Source organism: Hemiscyllium ocellatum, chromosome 28, assembly GCF_020745735.1.
Source record: "Hemiscyllium ocellatum isolate sHemOce1 chromosome 28, sHemOce1.pat.X.cur, whole genome shotgun sequence".
In the NCBI taxonomy this organism is placed as follows: domain Eukaryota; kingdom Metazoa; phylum Chordata; class Chondrichthyes; order Orectolobiformes; family Hemiscylliidae; genus Hemiscyllium; species Hemiscyllium ocellatum.
The window spans coordinates 46,447,855-46,464,579 of record NC_083428.1 but is presented as its reverse complement, the minus strand read 5'-3'; the positions used below and the strand labels follow the sequence as shown (position 1 = coordinate 46,464,579).

General features: G+C 45.5%; 1 protein-coding gene across 1 annotated transcript in view; it reads right to left on the bottom strand.

Moving 5' to 3' along the window:
- slc35e1 (solute carrier family 35 member E1) overlaps positions 1-14,931 on the bottom strand; it is a 63,406-nt gene extending 48,475 nt beyond the window's left edge. The window contains exon 1 of the mRNA XM_060846393.1: positions 14,576-14,931. Coding sequence (XP_060702376.1) covers positions 14,576-14,906 — 331 coding nt within the window. The 5' untranslated portion in view covers positions 14,907-14,931. The remainder of the gene's footprint in view (positions 1-14,575) is intronic.
- Positions 14,932-16,725: the final 1,794 nt, after the last annotated feature.

The following is a 16,725-nucleotide window of genomic DNA, read 5'->3' as shown; positions in this document are numbered from 1 at the left end:
AGAGATTCATCCTGAGGAAAATGAAGCATGGTAACAGGAAGGACGACTAGGGAAGTCAGGGTTAGCATTAAAGCAAAAGAGAAAGCATATAATGTTGCAAAGGGCAGTGGAAAACCAACAGAGGGCAAGATAAAAAAGAAAGAGGGGGGAGAAGATTAAATATTTAGGTAAGCTGGCTAGTAATATAAAGGAAAACTAAGAGTTTCTTTAGATATATGAAAGGATAAAAGAGAGATAAAAGTGGAGATTGGGCCATTGGAAAAAGATGCTGGAGAGATAGTAATGGGGAACAAAGAAATGGCTAAGGAACTGAATAATTACTTTGCATCAGTCTTCACAGTGGAAGATATGAATAATATCCCAAAAATTCAAGAAAGTGAGGGGGCAGATTCGACTATGTTGACCATAGAAGGTGCTAGAAAACCTGAATGACCTTGAAGATGGATAAATCACTTGCACCAGATGGATTACAGCCCAGAATTCTAAGGGCTGAAGTGAGAGTGGAGGCTTTAGTGGTGATCGTTCAGGACTCGCGAGAATCAGGAAGGGTCCCAGAAGAATGGAAAAGTTGCTAACATGACATCCCTGTTTAAAAAGGGAGTAAGACAAAAGATGGAAAATTTCAGACCGATTAGCCTAACTTCGATTGTGGCAAAGATCCTGGAATCCACTGTGAAGCTTCTGAATACTTGGAAGTATGTGGTAAAATAGGGAAAAGTCAGCATGGTTTCATGAAGGGGAGATCATGCCTGACAAATCTGCTAGAATTCTTTGAGAAAGTATTGAGCAGGTTAGAGCAAGGAGAACCAATGGATCTCTCTGGACTTCAATAAGGCCTTTGACAAGGTGCCACACAGGAAGCTACTGATTTAGATAAAGACCCATGGTGTCAGAGGAAAGAGGGGTAGAAGCGGCACGGTGGTTAGCACTGCTGCCTCACAGCGCCTGTAGACCCGGGTTCAATTCCCGACTCCGGCGACTGACTGTGTGGAGTTTGCACGTTCTCCCCGTGTCTGCGTGGGTTTCCTCCGGGTGCTCCGGTTTCCTCCCACAGTCACAAAGATGTGCGGGTCAGGTGAATTGGCCAAGCTAAATTGCCCGTAGTGTTAGGTAAGGGGTAAATGTAGGGGTATGGGTGGGTTGCGCTTCGGCGGGTCGGTGTGGACTTGTTGGGCCGAAGGGCCTGTTTCCACACTGTAAGTCTAATCTAATCTAAAAAGCTTGGCTGTCTGGCACAAAGCACAGAGTGGGGATCGAAGTTTTCTTCTCAGAATGGCAGCAGGTGACAAGTGGTGTTCTGCAAGGTTCAGTGTTGGGAGCACAACTTTTCACTTTATACATTGATGATCTAGATAAAGGAACTGAGGACATTCTGGCAGATCATATAAAGTTAGATAGAGGGACAGGTAGAGGCAGGGAGGCTGCACAAGGATTTGGACAGATTCAGAGAGTGGGCAAAGAAGTGGCAGATGGAGTACAACATGGGAAAGTATGAGGTCATGCACTTTAGTAGGGAGAATAGCAGCATGGACTATTTTCTAATTGGGGAAAAAATTCAGAAGTCTCAAGTGCAAAGAGACTTGGGATTCTAATCCAGGATTCTGTCAAGATAAATTTTCAGGTTGGGTCAGTAGTTAGGAAGACAATTGCAATGAAGGCAGTTATTTTGAGAAATCTCGAATCTAAAAGCAAGAATGTACTTCTGAGGCGATGGTCAGACTACATTTGGAGCACTGTGCACAGTTTTGGGCCCCTTATCTGAGGAAGGATGTACTGGCCCTGAAGCATATTCAGAGGAGGTTCATGAGAATGGGCTAGGAATGAAAAGCTTGCATGAGGTCTCTGAGTTTATAGTCGATGGTGTTTAGAAAGATGGGGAGGGATCTAATTGAAACATACAGAATACTGAATGGCCTGGACACAGTAGATGTTGGGAAGTTTTTTCCATTGGTAGGAGAAGCTAGGACCCAAGGGCACAGCCTTAAAGTAAAGGGAAGACTTTTTAGAATGGAGATAAGGAGAGACTCCTTCAGCCAGAGTGGTAAATCCTGAGCATTCCTGATGAAGGGCTCCTGCCCAAAACATAGATTTTCCTGCTTTTCAGATGCTGCCTGACCTGATGTGCTTTTCTAGCACCACTCTAATCTTGTCTCCGATATCCAGCATCTATAGTCCTCACTTGCACCTTAAATAATTTTAAGGCAGGAGTATCTCCTCCATGTCCTTATCCCAGCCCCCATATGAGGCCTTGTCATCACATGGCTGCTGCCACAACCATCCCATTATCACCTACTAATAGTCCCCATTAGTAGCTATTGATTCATCCAGACAGACCTTTACCTATATAATTTTCTGTCCAATGGTTCTCCTCTTTCCAGTCTTCATCTCCAGCTATTTTCTTCAAACCTCCCACCCCAACATACTCCCCCACAAAAATAAACTCTAAATGTTAACTCTGCTTTCTCTCCACAGATGCTGTCAGACCTGCTGGGTTTTCTAGCTGTTTCTCCAGCTTGAGAGAGCTTTACTGGAGCACTGCAGCAAACCCGAGACACAGGGGTTGGCCAGAGAACAGAGTGCTGCATCGAACTGGCAGGCAACAGGAAGCTCAGAGTCAGTTTTGTTCCAGATTTCTAGCATTGTGGGCGGCACGGTGGCACAGTGGTTAGCACTGTTGCCTCACAGCGCCAGAGACCCGGGTTCAATTCCCGCCTCAGGCGACTGACTGTGTGGAGTTTGCACGTTCTCCCCGTGTCTGCGTGGGTTTCCTCCGGGTGCTCCGGTTTCCTCCCACAGTCCAAAGATGTGCGGGTCAGGTGAATTGGCCATGCTAAATTGCCCGTAGTGTTAGGTAAGGGGTAAATGTAGGGGTATGGGTGGGGTGCGCTTCGGCGGGTCGGTGTGGACATGTTGGGCCGAAGGGCCTGTTTCCACACTGTAAGTAATCTAATCATCTGCAACTTTTTTTTGAACATTTAGTGAGATTTGGATAAATGTTTTCGGGCTGGGAGGTTAACAAATGTCAAGCCTTTTAATTGCTGGGCAATGGGATTAGTTGACTAGCTCCACAAAAGTTATGGCATCAGCACAATACAGTTTGAGAGACCTCTTTCTTATTTTATTAATGCACCTGTGCACCTTCTTTGCCTCAGAACATCTCAAAGTACTTTAAAATGACTGAAGTAGTTTGAAAGAGTAGCGTTGCATATTGGCTGTCATATTTTCAAACAGAAGCTCTTAAAAACAGTAACTCTATTGACCTTATGTTTCAAGTTCACATCAACTGAGTGAATATTGAGTAGGACACCAAGAAAAGGATCCCAATACATACATAAAGAATTTCATGGGATCTTGTCCATTAAACACTATTTTGGGGATGGCACCTCCACCATTTCGTGTGTGGACTGTGCACTGTGCTCAATTAATCATTGGGTTCAGTCTAAAATGGAACTTGAACCCATGACATTCTCTCTCTCAATTTTAAGACAAGCAGATACATATGGATAATTAAAAAGGAAAACTCATCAGGTAAAATAAATATTTCCACTATTTCTGATAGAAACATTTAACACAGTCAGCCGGTCACATCCCACTCCTAGTCATGCTCCTACTGTGCTGATATTCATGCTTGTGGTTGTCAACCATATCTTACAAAGTTTTAGCATGCACTGATTTTCAAGAACATGACTCTAGAGAGTGGGACTTTACACAAAGCCTGACCTGAGCAACAAGTAAGGAACAACCTGAAGGATGAAACTACCTTCATCATCCATTGAAAGGGATTCACGTAATTTGCCATTTGGAATGCGCATAAGTCTTTGCACTTAATTGAATTCTGTCTGGCTCGGAAGATTGCTGAACAGCTTGACTGGAGAATTTGAAACCAACAGCAAACTTTAAAATCACTGGGCCAATACAACTGAGTTCTGATCCTCTTTTATTGAGGAGCTGCAGAAGGACTGGTCTCATGGGATCAGTGGATATAATAGACTTGCTTATTGCACTGTGCACAGGCAAAGTACTGCAAGGTAGTAGGGCAAATTCAATTCCATCCCAATTTTGATATCTTTTCTATTTTACAGCCAATGAACTGTCGTTGAATCATAGTTACTATCTTGATTATGCCAATTTAGTACCCAAGAAAACAAGTGGCATCACCCCCATCTTATTACTCTGTGGCATGGTTCAACATACTGAAAAAAGATCAAATTGTTAACTTTTCTCTCTCTCACCCCCCCCCCCCCCACTGAAGACTTGAAGATTCCCAAAGTTTTCTGTTATTTTTATTTCAGATTTTCAGCACCCATAGCATTTTGTTCTTTCAGATTCTACTTCTCCTTTCACAACTTCTCAGAATTCTAGCAGCTTCACATAACTTCTCTGGGACATTTTGTTTATATCTTTCCATCTCAGCCCTGCTCTCCAGATGCTGACTTATACTGTTGAGAAGTCACTGACAGTTTGCCAATAACCAAATTCAAATGGTCACTCCTAAACCAGCATTCTACAGGACAACAGAATTAAAGCCAAATACTGTAAACCTTTTCTCACCCATAACAACACAGATTACAATGTGCAGGTGGTGCCTCCACTGAGTTACTTTACTCACAGAAACCACAAAGCCCTAAAGAACAGAGTGGTTACTGTAATTGGATCGGCTTACACAAAATGATAGTAAATGCACAAAGTGTAATGATGCATGCAGAATGAAACACAGCCAGTCCAAAACTGCTATACTAAACGTCAGCACAGTAATGTGATTAGAGGATTGGTGGAAGGGAAACCAAATCATAGATGCACCTGCCACTGTAAAACTTTACAACGTGGCTACAGGGTGGAGCTAGTGCAAACGAGGTAGCTCAAGTGCTGAAGAGTTTAGCACTGGCAGAGAATAAGTTCCAACAATAGTGTCTGTTAATTGACAAGCAATCCAACACTTGACGAATGACAAATTGTGTTGATGTGTCCTTTAATTGTGACAAGCATGTGAAAGACAAATTATAACAAAAGAACTGAAGATGAAGCTTCAATTAAATTATGCATTCCCAATATAATCACTAAAATATTCCACCAAAGGCTTTTTCAAGAAGTAAAACAATTGCAAGGTAGACAGTAAATTATGGCTGATCCTTTTTGTTAACAATTTTTTAAAACCTCGATGAAAAATGATGTATATCTCAACTGCTTAAACACTAAGTCAACAGTTTTATCATTTGAAGTAAAGCAGCTGTTTAAACTCTACTGTATAAAGGTACAGAGTGCAGCGAGTACCAATAGTAAGGTGCTTCACAATCTCAATATTACTTTAAAAGTAAGCAGGAATGACATGAGCAGAAGACATTTAAAGTGTTAAGATGAATGTTTTTCAGGTGAATGTTGTTACGCAGATTGAGAAGAGATGGTGGAATAATCTGCCATTTAAAGCTGTAGGAGTAAAATGAAGTAAATAGATAAATAGGGTGATCAGTCTCCAAAGAAGAGTTAGGGTACAGGAAAAAGCTTTGACATGAGTTTAGAAGGGAATAGGCTCTAATGGGCCAAATGGCCTTTTATCAACTTTTGCCTTTATAATATTGTTAATGGTAAAGCAGAAAAGCTCCAGCATCTGACTGCCTACTTGCTATCCACATTTATCAGAAAGCTTTAAAAAACTCTGACATTTCCTTGGTAGACCACTGCATTGCAGTTCCTGGAAAGTTCAATCATTCACTTAAGTACATGACGTAGCAATAGGAAATTACTGAAAATCATCATTAATATTAGATGTGACAATGCCTGGCCTCCTACCTCAGGTAACATCACCAATTGTGTCACTCAATCACAGCTTCTGCCATGGTTTTTGCGACCAGGCAGGACACACCAGCTAGACAAGGACTGAACCCATGTTGTCTCTTACTTGGAATCATACACTAGGCTTCCAGCAAACTGGGCTAACTCAAATACTCTGACCTAAATGATCATTCACATCAGGTTGGACAACAAATGCTAACAAGCTAATGGACTGAAAGGGAGGAGTAAATTCCATCAGAATACAATCCAATTTCACGTATGTTACAAAAGGATACATACAGCAGAGTAATCAAAAATGAATCCTGGCATATCACTGAAGCCAACCAGTCAGCAGTCAGCTAAGTTGAATCAGACTGGGAATTTGATTTGGATCTTGTTTCTCTGAGGGACTCATTTGGAACAGAGAGAAACAAACAGTATTTTAATCAGATTTCCAGGAACTGTCAAATTGCAATTTCCTGGCCAGTCACAGCGAGCTTAAGAAATGAAAGGGCAGTGGGGATTCGAAAGTACTGTATCTCATGCCATATTGACCTGCAGCATCATGACACCCACCTTTCTTAGATATACCACTCATTACATGAAAATCCAAAGGCAGATTCTGTGTTATCATCAAATTCCACTTTAATATCAGGATTGGAGCATCACTGAGATTTTTGCAGCTCATAAAATCCATGACACTGGAAAGAGATTCTAGGGCACACATCTAAACTGCCATGTTGAGGAAAGAATTAAAAAGCAATGTGAAGATCTGGATATTTGGAAAAACCACAGAACAGAGTGGAGGGGTCCCAGGTCCTAGCAACAAGGTAAAATGTAGACAGTAACATGATACCAGAAAAAGAGTTGCAAGCCAGTTAGGAAGTTAACTTTTATTCAGTTAAAAGTTAACTTTTATTTAGGTACTCAGGGAGATCTAAATGAAAATAACTTGTAATTTATGTTACAATTGTACTGCAGCATGTCTCGGAATATTTCAAAGCCAATTAAGATAATCATAGTCCCTACTATTTGCAAGCAAACATAGCAGTACGCATTAAATTTCACAAACAGCAATGACAGTCTGTAGTTTTGGCTGAGGGATGAATATCATAGAATTGTGTATCTTTAAAGGACAGCAGGCCTTTCTGCTACTGATCAAGACACAAAAGAAATTCTTTGAATAATCATGTAGGGTGCACCTGAGCAGGAAAATAGGGATTTTGTTACAGCTCACTTAAAAGACAGTGTCTGATAGGACAGTACTGATATGAATCTCTGCTTTAGTTATACAGTCATAGAGATATACAACACAGAAGCAAACCCTTCAGTCCAACTTGTCCATGCCGACCAGATACCCTAACCCAATCTAATCCCATTTGCCAGCACTTGGCTCATACCCCTCTGAACCCTCCCTATTCATATAACCATCCACATGCCTTTTAAATGCTGTAAGTGTACCAGCCTCCACTACTTTTTCTGGCAGCTCATTCCTACACGCACCACCCTCTGCGTGAAAAAGTTGCCCTCGGGTCCCTTTTAGATCTTTCCCCTCTCACCCCAAACCAATGCCCTCTAGTTCTGGATTCCCCTACCCCATGGAAAAGACCTTGTCTATTTACCCTATCTGGTTTTATAAAGTTCTATAAAGGTCACCCCTCAACCTCTAACACTCCAGGGAAAACAACAGCAGCCTATTCAGTCTCTCCCTGTAGCTCAAATCCTCCAACCCTGGCAACATCCTTGTAAATTTTTTCTGAACCCTTTCAAGTTTAACAACATCGTTCCGATAGGAAGACGATCAGAATTACAAACAATATTCCAACAGCAGTCTAACCAATGTCCTGTACAGCCACAACATGACCTCCCACTCCTGAACTCAATACTCCGACCAATAAAGGAAAGCATACAAACGCCTTTCTTCATTATCCTATTGAGCTGTGACTCCATCAGCCATTTTCATATTGAATAGTGGGGTAGGCTTGATGGAGCTTAGTGTCCGTTATTTTTTATTCATTTGTGGGATGCGGGCATTGCCGGCTGGCCAACATTTATTGCCTGTCCCTAGTTGCCCTTGAGAATGTGGTAGTGGTGAGCTGCTGTCTTGTACTATTGCAGTCCACCTGCTGTGGGTTGACCCACAATGTCATTAGGGTGGGAATTACAGGATATCGACCCCTCAACAGTGAAGTAACAGCAATATATTTCCAAGTCAGAATGGTGAGTGCTTGGAGGGGAACTTGAAGGTTGTGGCATATCCATATTTCTGCTGTTCTTGTCCTTCCAGATGGAAGTGGTCGTGGAATTGGAAGGTGGTGCCTGAGGATCTTGGGTGTTTCTGAAATATAATTTGGAGGTGCTGGTGTTGGACTGGGGTATACAAGGTTAAAAATCACACAACACCAGATTATAGTGCAACAAGTTTATTTGGAAGCACTACCTTTTGGAGCGCTACTCCTTCATCAGGTGGTTGTGAAGTATAAGATCATAAGACACAGAATTTATAGGAAAAGTTTACAGTATGATGTAACTGAAATTATATCTTGAAAAAGACCTGGATTGATTGTTAGGTCACTCATCTTTTCGAATGAACAGGCTAGTTTCAGGTGTTTCATACGTAAATCGCAGAACCATTTCAAAGTTACATTCTCAAATGAACTTTAACAATTGTGTCATGTCGGTCCAGATAATGCACGGAAGATGAGAGATGCCTTTGAGAGACTGTCTGTGCCACAAGGTTCAGGTACTCATGTGACCCAGTCAACGTTATCTATCTCATACACTGTGGGCAAGGATGCCCTGAGGCATGGTACATTGGCGAGACCAAGCAGAGGCTATGGCAACGGATGAATGGACATCACACAACAATCAACATACAGGAGAGTTCCCTTCCAGTCAGAGAACACTTCAGCGGTCCGGGACATTTGACCTCGGACCTTTGGATGACCCTCCTCCGAGGCAGATTTTGGATCAAGCAACAACACGAAGTGGCTGAGAGGAGGCTGATAGCCAAGTTCGGTACCCATGGGGATGGCCTCAACCAGGATCCTGGGTTCATGTCACATTACACACAAACACACACTAACCCCCTTTCATACACTCTCATATTCCCTCCCACACTCTAATGCACACACTTTCCCCCTCACAGCCTTATATCCCTTTATACTCTCACATATACACAGTCACTCTCTCACAGAGACCCAATACTCCCCACACACACAAGTTTGTGGGGTGAATTTGTGCTTGCAGAATTACATTTTATTTTGCTCAAAAACTGCATCAATCCATGTAAGATTCTGTAAGTCTGTTTTTTAGATGAGAATCAGTCTGAACATTGCAGCACAGACAGTCTCACACAGGGCACCTCATACCTTCAATGCATTACATGACACAATTGTTAAAGTTCACTTGAGAATGTAATATTGAAAAAGTTGTGCGATTTACATATGAAAGAATTGAAGCCAACTTGGTCATTCTAAAAGATGAGGGACCTAACAAACAATCCAGGTCTTTTTCAATAAATAATTTCAGTTACATCACACTGTAAACTTTTGCTATAAATTCTGTCTCTTATGATCTTACACTCCACAACCACCTGAAGGAGCAGCACTCCAAAAGCTAGTGCTTCCAAATAAACCTTTTGGACTATAACCTGGTGTTGTATGATTTTTAACTCTGAAATATAACAGCTTTATTTAATCTGACAATCTCCCACGCAAAACAAGAAGAACATAGGGTCAGTCTTCCTGGTTGCTATTTTAGCCACCCTGTTGAACAGTCAGACAAGAACAAACTGGAAGTACGAATCTCCAAGGTTAAATAGCCAACTTGCTGTCGCAGCTAATTGAAGAATGGGTCACGCTCATATGGATTGCTGCAATGGCCTATCAAGAGTCAAGACTGAGGGTTAAGAGTAAAACAAAGCAAGCTGATGTTGGAAGAAAATGGTGAAATTAGAAAGTAATGTAGCATGGAGGACAGCAGTCTCCTCATCCAGCTCCTTGTTCCTCTTGTTGTCGGTCAAAGCTAGGCATTTCGAGATGAATATGACAGAAAACCTGAAGAATCAAAACCTCAATGAAACTCTTGACACAGTTTTAGCTGCTCACCTCAGAAAGCTAAGGGGTGCAACAGGTCACATTTCCTTTCAAACAGCTGGCAATGTTTGTGGATAAAGAATGCCATTCAGCCTTATACCATCATTGTAACCCCAACACATAGCAAAGAGAACAGTCAACCTAACACATCTCATACCTGGGCACAGAAAGTACAAACCTGCTCGACTATTTCATGACATTTTAAAGCACCTGGAATCCAAATGTGGAGCTCTCAACTTTATTGGTTGAGATGTCAGATAAAATAAAGCCTGTTATATTTCAGACACAAAATCCTCAGGCAGCAATTTCCAATCCCATGACCACTTCCATCTAGAAGGACAAGGACAGCAGAAATACAGGAAGGTTCCCTTCCAAGCACTCACCATCCTGACTTTGAAATATATTGTCGTTACTGGGTCAACATAGAGTTATAGAGATGTACAGCATGAAAACTGACTCTTTGGTTCAACCCATCCATGCCGACCAGATATCCTAACCATATCTAGTCCCACCTGCCAGCACCCAGCTCATATCCCTCCAAACCCTTCCTATTCATATACCCATCCAGATGCCTTTTAAATGTTGCAATTGTAACACAGTTTCCACCTCTTCCTCTGGCACCTCATTCCATACACGTACCACTGTGTGAAAAAGTTGCCCCTTCGGTATCTTTTATATCTTTCCCCTCTCACCTCAACCTTTGCTCTCTAGTTCTGGATTCCCCCCACCCCAGGAAAAAAAAACTATTGGATTTCCCACCCTAGTAACATTGTGGGTCAACCCACAGCAGGTGGACTGCAGTAGTACAAGGCGGCAGCTCACCAGCACTACTTCTCAAGGGCAACTAGGGGCAAGCAATAAATGTTGGCCAGCCAGCAATGCCCACATCCCACAAATGAATAAAAAAAAGACACTAATATGCTATTAAGCTCCATCATGCCTGCCCCACTATTCAATATGATTGTGGCTGATTGAACATTTTTCACCAAGTGTATGCAACTGGCAGTCCGTTTGCTACATTAAACATACTCAAAGACAGTTTCCACAGTCTTCTATGCTAGAGAATCCCAAATTCTCACAATTCTGAGTATATTAATTACTTCATCTCTCAGCCCTAAATGGCATTGCTGATATTTTTAAATTGTGCCTGGTTCTAGACTTTCCAATGGGGAAGATCTTAACTGGCTCTATCTTGTCCAAGTGTTTAAGAATTTTAGTTTCAGTGACATAACCTCTCATTCTTTAAAACTCTAGAGAATACAAACCCAGTTTGTCAAATTGTCTCACCGGGACAGTCCCACCATCGAAGGAACAAGTCATATGAATTTTGGTGCACGCCCTCCATTGCAATAACATTTTTCTTAAGATCAGGGAACCAAAACTGCACGTTCTAGATACACTGTCTAACTAATCTCACATGCAATTGAAGCAGGACTTCAAATATTTCTATATTCACATTTTCTTGTAATAAAGGCTAACATTCTGTTAACCTTCCTAATAAGGCTAACATGCAGGTGCAGCAAGTTAAGTGACTTATCGACAAGGTCACCTCGGTCCTTAATCTACACTTTCCAAACTATTACCATAGAAGAAATACTCTGCAGACCTCTACCTCAGTGGATAACCTCACATTTTTCAACATCATATTCCATGTGCCATACTCTTAGTGCATGCACTATGTCTGACCAAGTACTGATCCTTGTGACTGCCCATTACACAGCCTGCCAATGTCAGAATGACCCATTTACTCCTCCTGATTTCTGTCTAGTAGCCAATCATTAATCCATGCCAGTAAACCATTTCCCATGCTTGAAAATCTAAGTATTCTATGCCCACCTGCTGTTCCTTTATTAGTATTGTTTGTAACATCTTACAAAAATCCAACCAGTTTGTCAAACATAATTTCACATTCATAAATCAATGCTGACTATGACCAATCAGTTTATCCCATCCTCTACAATACATTCCAGCAGTGATGTCTGGCTAACAGGTCTGCAGCTCCAAGTTCTCACCCTTCTGCAATAGTGGGGTGACATTGCTACCTTCCATTCACAGGAGTCATCCTAGAGCTACAGAATTTTGAAGCCTAATGCATCAAATATCTCTATGGCCAATTACTCGAACATGTGTAACATCATCTTTTGCAGATTTATCAACTTTTAGCCCCATTAATTTCTCTGGTGATTTTCCGTACTAACAAGAATTACCTTAAACTACTTAGGTCTCTCTCTCTCAAGCCACTGGAATCTTTAGTTCTCCCTCTCCCCTCTGGTTCCCCACCACTGTTCCCCCTAATTGTCACCCCTCCCCCTCTCTCATTCTCCACATCTGCAAATTACTTCATCACTTCTCACTCACCACTCGTGCTGTCATCTCCCATTGACAGCTCCACCCACCCAGCTCTCAGCTCCGTTCCCCCACCACACTCCCTCGCCCACTCTCAGCTCTGTCTCCCTCCAATACCCCCCAACTCTCATCTCCGTCCCCCCCCACTCCCAGCTCCGTCCCACCCCCACTCCCCCCAACTACTCCCCACACTCTCAGCTCCATCCCCCCTCACTCCGTCTCCCTCACTCTCAGCTCTGCCCCCCCAATACCCCCCCATTCTCAGCTCTGTCCCGCCCCCATTACCCCCCACTCTCAGCCCCGTTCACCCCCACTACTCCCCCCACTCCACTGCCCCCAACTCTCAGCTCTGTTCTCCCCCCCACTGCCCCCCCCACTCTCAGCTCCGTTCCCCCCAACTCTCAGCTCCACCCCCCCAACTCTCAGCTCTGTTCCCCCCCACTGCTCCCCCAACTCTCAGCACCATTTCCCCCCCAACTCTCAGCTCCATCCACCCCCCCACTGCCCCCACAAATCAGCTCCGCCCACCCCAACTCTCAGCTCTGTTCCCCCCCCACTGCCCTCCCAACTCTCAGCACCGTTCCCCCACCCCACTGCCCCCCAACTCTCAGCTCTGTCCCCCCCCCACTGCCCCCTCAACTCTCAGCTCTGCCCCCCCACTGCCTCCCCAACTCTCAGCTCTGTCCCCCCCACTGCCTCCCCAACTCTCAGCTCTGTCCCCCCTCCCCTGCCCCCAACTCCCAGCTCTGTCCCCCCTCCCCTGCCCCCAACTCCCAGCTCTGTCCCCCCTCCCCTGCCCCCAACTCTCAGCTCTGTCCCCCCTCCCCTGCCCCCAACTCTCAGCTCTGTCCCCCCTCCCCTGCCCCCAACTCTCAGCTCTGTCCCCCCTCCCCTGCCCCCAACTCTCAGCTCTGTCCCCCTAATTGTTACCCCTCCCCTCTCTCATTCTCCACATCCGCAAATGACTTCATCACTTCTCACTCACCACTCTCGTGCTGTCATCTCCCATTGACAGCTCCCCCCACCACTCTCAGCTCCGTCTCCCCCACTCCTAGCTACATCCCCCCCCTCATCCTAGCTCCGTTCCCTTCCCCGCACTCAGTTCCCTTCCTCCCCCACACTCCCTCACCCACACCCAGCTCCGTCTCCTACCCCCCCCACTCTCCCTCACCCACACCCAGCTCCGTCTCCTACCCCCCCCACTCCACTCCCAGCTCCGTCTCCTACCCCCCCCACTCCACTCCCAGCTCCGTCTCCTACCCCCCCCCACTCCACTCCCAGCTCCGTCTCCTACCCCCCCCCACTCCACTCCCAGCTCCGTCTCCTACCCCCCCCACTCCACTCCCAGCTCCGTCTCCTACCCCCCCCACTCCACTCCCAGCTCCGTCTCCTACCCCCCCCACTCCACTCCCAGCTCCGTCTCCTACCCCCCCCACTCCACTCCCAGCTCCGTCTCCTACCCCCCCCACTCCACTCCCAGCTCCGTCTCCTTCCTCCCCCACACTCCCTCACCCACACCCAGCTCCGTCTCCTACCCCCCCCACTCCACTCCCAGCTCCGTCTCCTACCCCCCCCACTCCACTCCCAGCTCCGTCTCCTACCCCCCCCACTCCACTCCCAGCTCCGTCTCCTACCCCCCCCACTCCACTCCCAGCTCCGTCTCCTTCCTCCCCCACACTCCCTCACCCACACCCAGCTCCGTCTCCTACCCCCCCCACTCCACTCCCAGCTCCGTCTCCTACCCCCCCCCACTCCACTCCCAGCTCCGTCTCCTACCCCCCCCACTCCACTCCCAGCTCCGTCTCCTACCCCCCCCACTCCACTCCCAGCTCCGTCTCCTACCCCCCCCCACTCCACTCCCAGCTCCGTCTCCTACCCCCCCCACTCCACTCCCAGCTCCGTCTCCTTCCTCCCCCACACTCCCTCACCCACACCCAGCTCCGTCTCCTACCCCCCCCCACTCCACTCCCAGCTCCGTCTCCTACCCCCCCCACTCCACTCCCAGCTCCGTCTCCCCCCCCCCACTCCACTCCCAGCTCCGTCTCCTACCCCCCCCACTCCACTCCCAGCTCCGTCTCCCAGCTCTGCTCCCCCCCAACTACTCCCCGCACTCTCAGCTCCATCCCCCCTCACTCTGTTCCCCCCCAATAAGCTCCGCGCCCCCACTCTCAGCTCTGCCCCCCAATATCCCCCCACTCTCGGCTCTGTCGCACCCCCAACTACTCCCCCCACTCAGCTCCGCCCCCCGCCCCACTGCCCCCAACTCTCAGCTCCAATTCCCCCCCCCCCCCCCCCCCCCCACTCTCAGGTCTGCCCCCCACAAACCCTCACCCCTCCCCTGGTGCCAATGCCCGTGCACCTACCCGTGTGCGCGTACGAGACGGGCACTTTCCAGATGCTGATGTGCGCGGACACCGAGGCGAAGTATTTGCCGAAGGCGAGGGGCAGCAGGAGGCGGCTGAAGTATCGCGGCGGCAGCTCCCCGGCCGGGGCGACGTTCCAGGCGCGGAGCAACGGCGGCATGAACAGGCAGATGGAGAGGATGTGGAACAGGGAGACGGTGACCGGGTACGGGAACCGGTTCAGGATGACTTTGTTGATGACATTGCCGCCCGAGCTCACGGTGTACCAACACAGGCAGAGAATGAAGACCCGCAAACCGTCCCTCACCACCGACTGCCCCCGCTCCGCCATCTTGGCCTCAGCGACAGGCAGCGGCGCCATGCCGTCACCGCGCTGAGGGGCGGGGCCATCATTAATATTCATACAGATCGATTAATATTCATGTTCTTTTATTAATATTCATATTGACTGATTAATATTCATTTGACCAAATTTAAAAAATCACACAGCACCAGGTTATTGTCCAGAGTGTGTTGCTGGAAAAACGCAGCAGGTCAGTTCGCATCCGAGGAGCAGGAGAATCGACCTTTCGGACATAAGCCCTTCATCAGGAAACTAACACCAGGTTATAGTCCAACAGGTCTATTTGGAAGCACTAGCTTTCTGAGGGCTGCTTGTTTATCAGCTGGTGGTGAAGCAGGACCAGAAGACATAGAATTTATAGCCAAAGATCACAGTGATACAATGAAGAATTGAACAAATCTAGATTGTTAAGTCTTTCATCTTTTAGAACAGAGTTGCTGGTTTCGGTTCTTTAATATGTAAATCCCAAAACTTTTATTAAGTCACGTTCTCGAGATAATTTAAGGTTTATAACAAAACATCTCTGCCTTAAAGGTGTGTGGTTAGAGTCTGTTTGTATTCCAAACAGGTTCTATTTTCAAAGTGGAATTTACAAATATTAAATGGATTGATTGGCTTAATTAACTGCATGCAGGTTCTGCATCTTTGAGCAAAATAGAATGTACCTGCAAAGATAATTCTGCAAATACAAATTCACTTGGTATTTTTACTCCATTCTATAACCAACAAACTCTCCAGCCATTTAAAAGAGGGCATTTCTCAGTTGTTTGATGCAACAATGAACATCGGCTGGGGAGATGTCTCACATTTACACTAATGTTACGATGTTTAAGGTGAGTACTGTACCTTGAAGAGAAAGTGAATGCTGTTTTGCACTGAGAGCTTACAAGGACCTGTCATATACCTAACTAGCAATCTCAGCATGTACTGGAAAATTGAAATATGTAACATTTGGCTGTGAAATGGATACCAGATTTTGATTGTCCTTTTGACAACAATTTGAATTTAGCCAATCAGTTTAAATTATGCCCCAGGATGATAAAACCCAATCGAGTCTGAATTTATTGTTTTTGACAACCTTGAACCAATGAGACGATCTGATGCTTGGGGGTAGTTAAAAAAAAGGCATTTTGAAAGTAAGAGAGTAAATGGCATAGAGAGAGACTGCCATTCAAAAGACAGATGGTGAGTCAGGGAGATTTTCAGCGGAACGGAGGAGGACACCAGAGACGACAGCCGCTGTGTTGTGTTGAAATTAAGTTGATGTAATTTCATTATGGGTTTTTATTGGAACAGTACATTATTATAGAATTGGATGGAAATAATAAGTTGTTAAGAGAAAAAGGGACTCAGTTGTTAATAGCTGTTGTTTAATGCTCACTTTTAGTGTTAAAGAATAAATTGATATTATTTGCTTTAAATAGTAGAATCTGGAAGTTCTCGGTCACTCATACTTAGATTACGAGGCAAGGTGAGCTTTTCTGTGTGTGAGGTTGAATTACCAGAAGGGTTCACTGCCAAGTCGTAATACTAATAAGCCACCGAAGGAGCCATAGGTGTAGAAGTTTAATGCCATTATGATTTTCAAAGGCAATTGCATTGGATTTCCTTCAGGGGACACGGGTCAGTTGATAGCCTCCTGAGATATCCAGTCAATTGTAGTTTCTCTGGCACTTGCAGACAGTTGAGGTGAGACACATCGACTCTTGAATGAGGCAATGGTCTTCATCAGACCGATACTGGTTGGTTCACTACTGATCATTCTCAGCATCCGGTCCACCCACTACTTAAACCCTTTCTGCCAGTT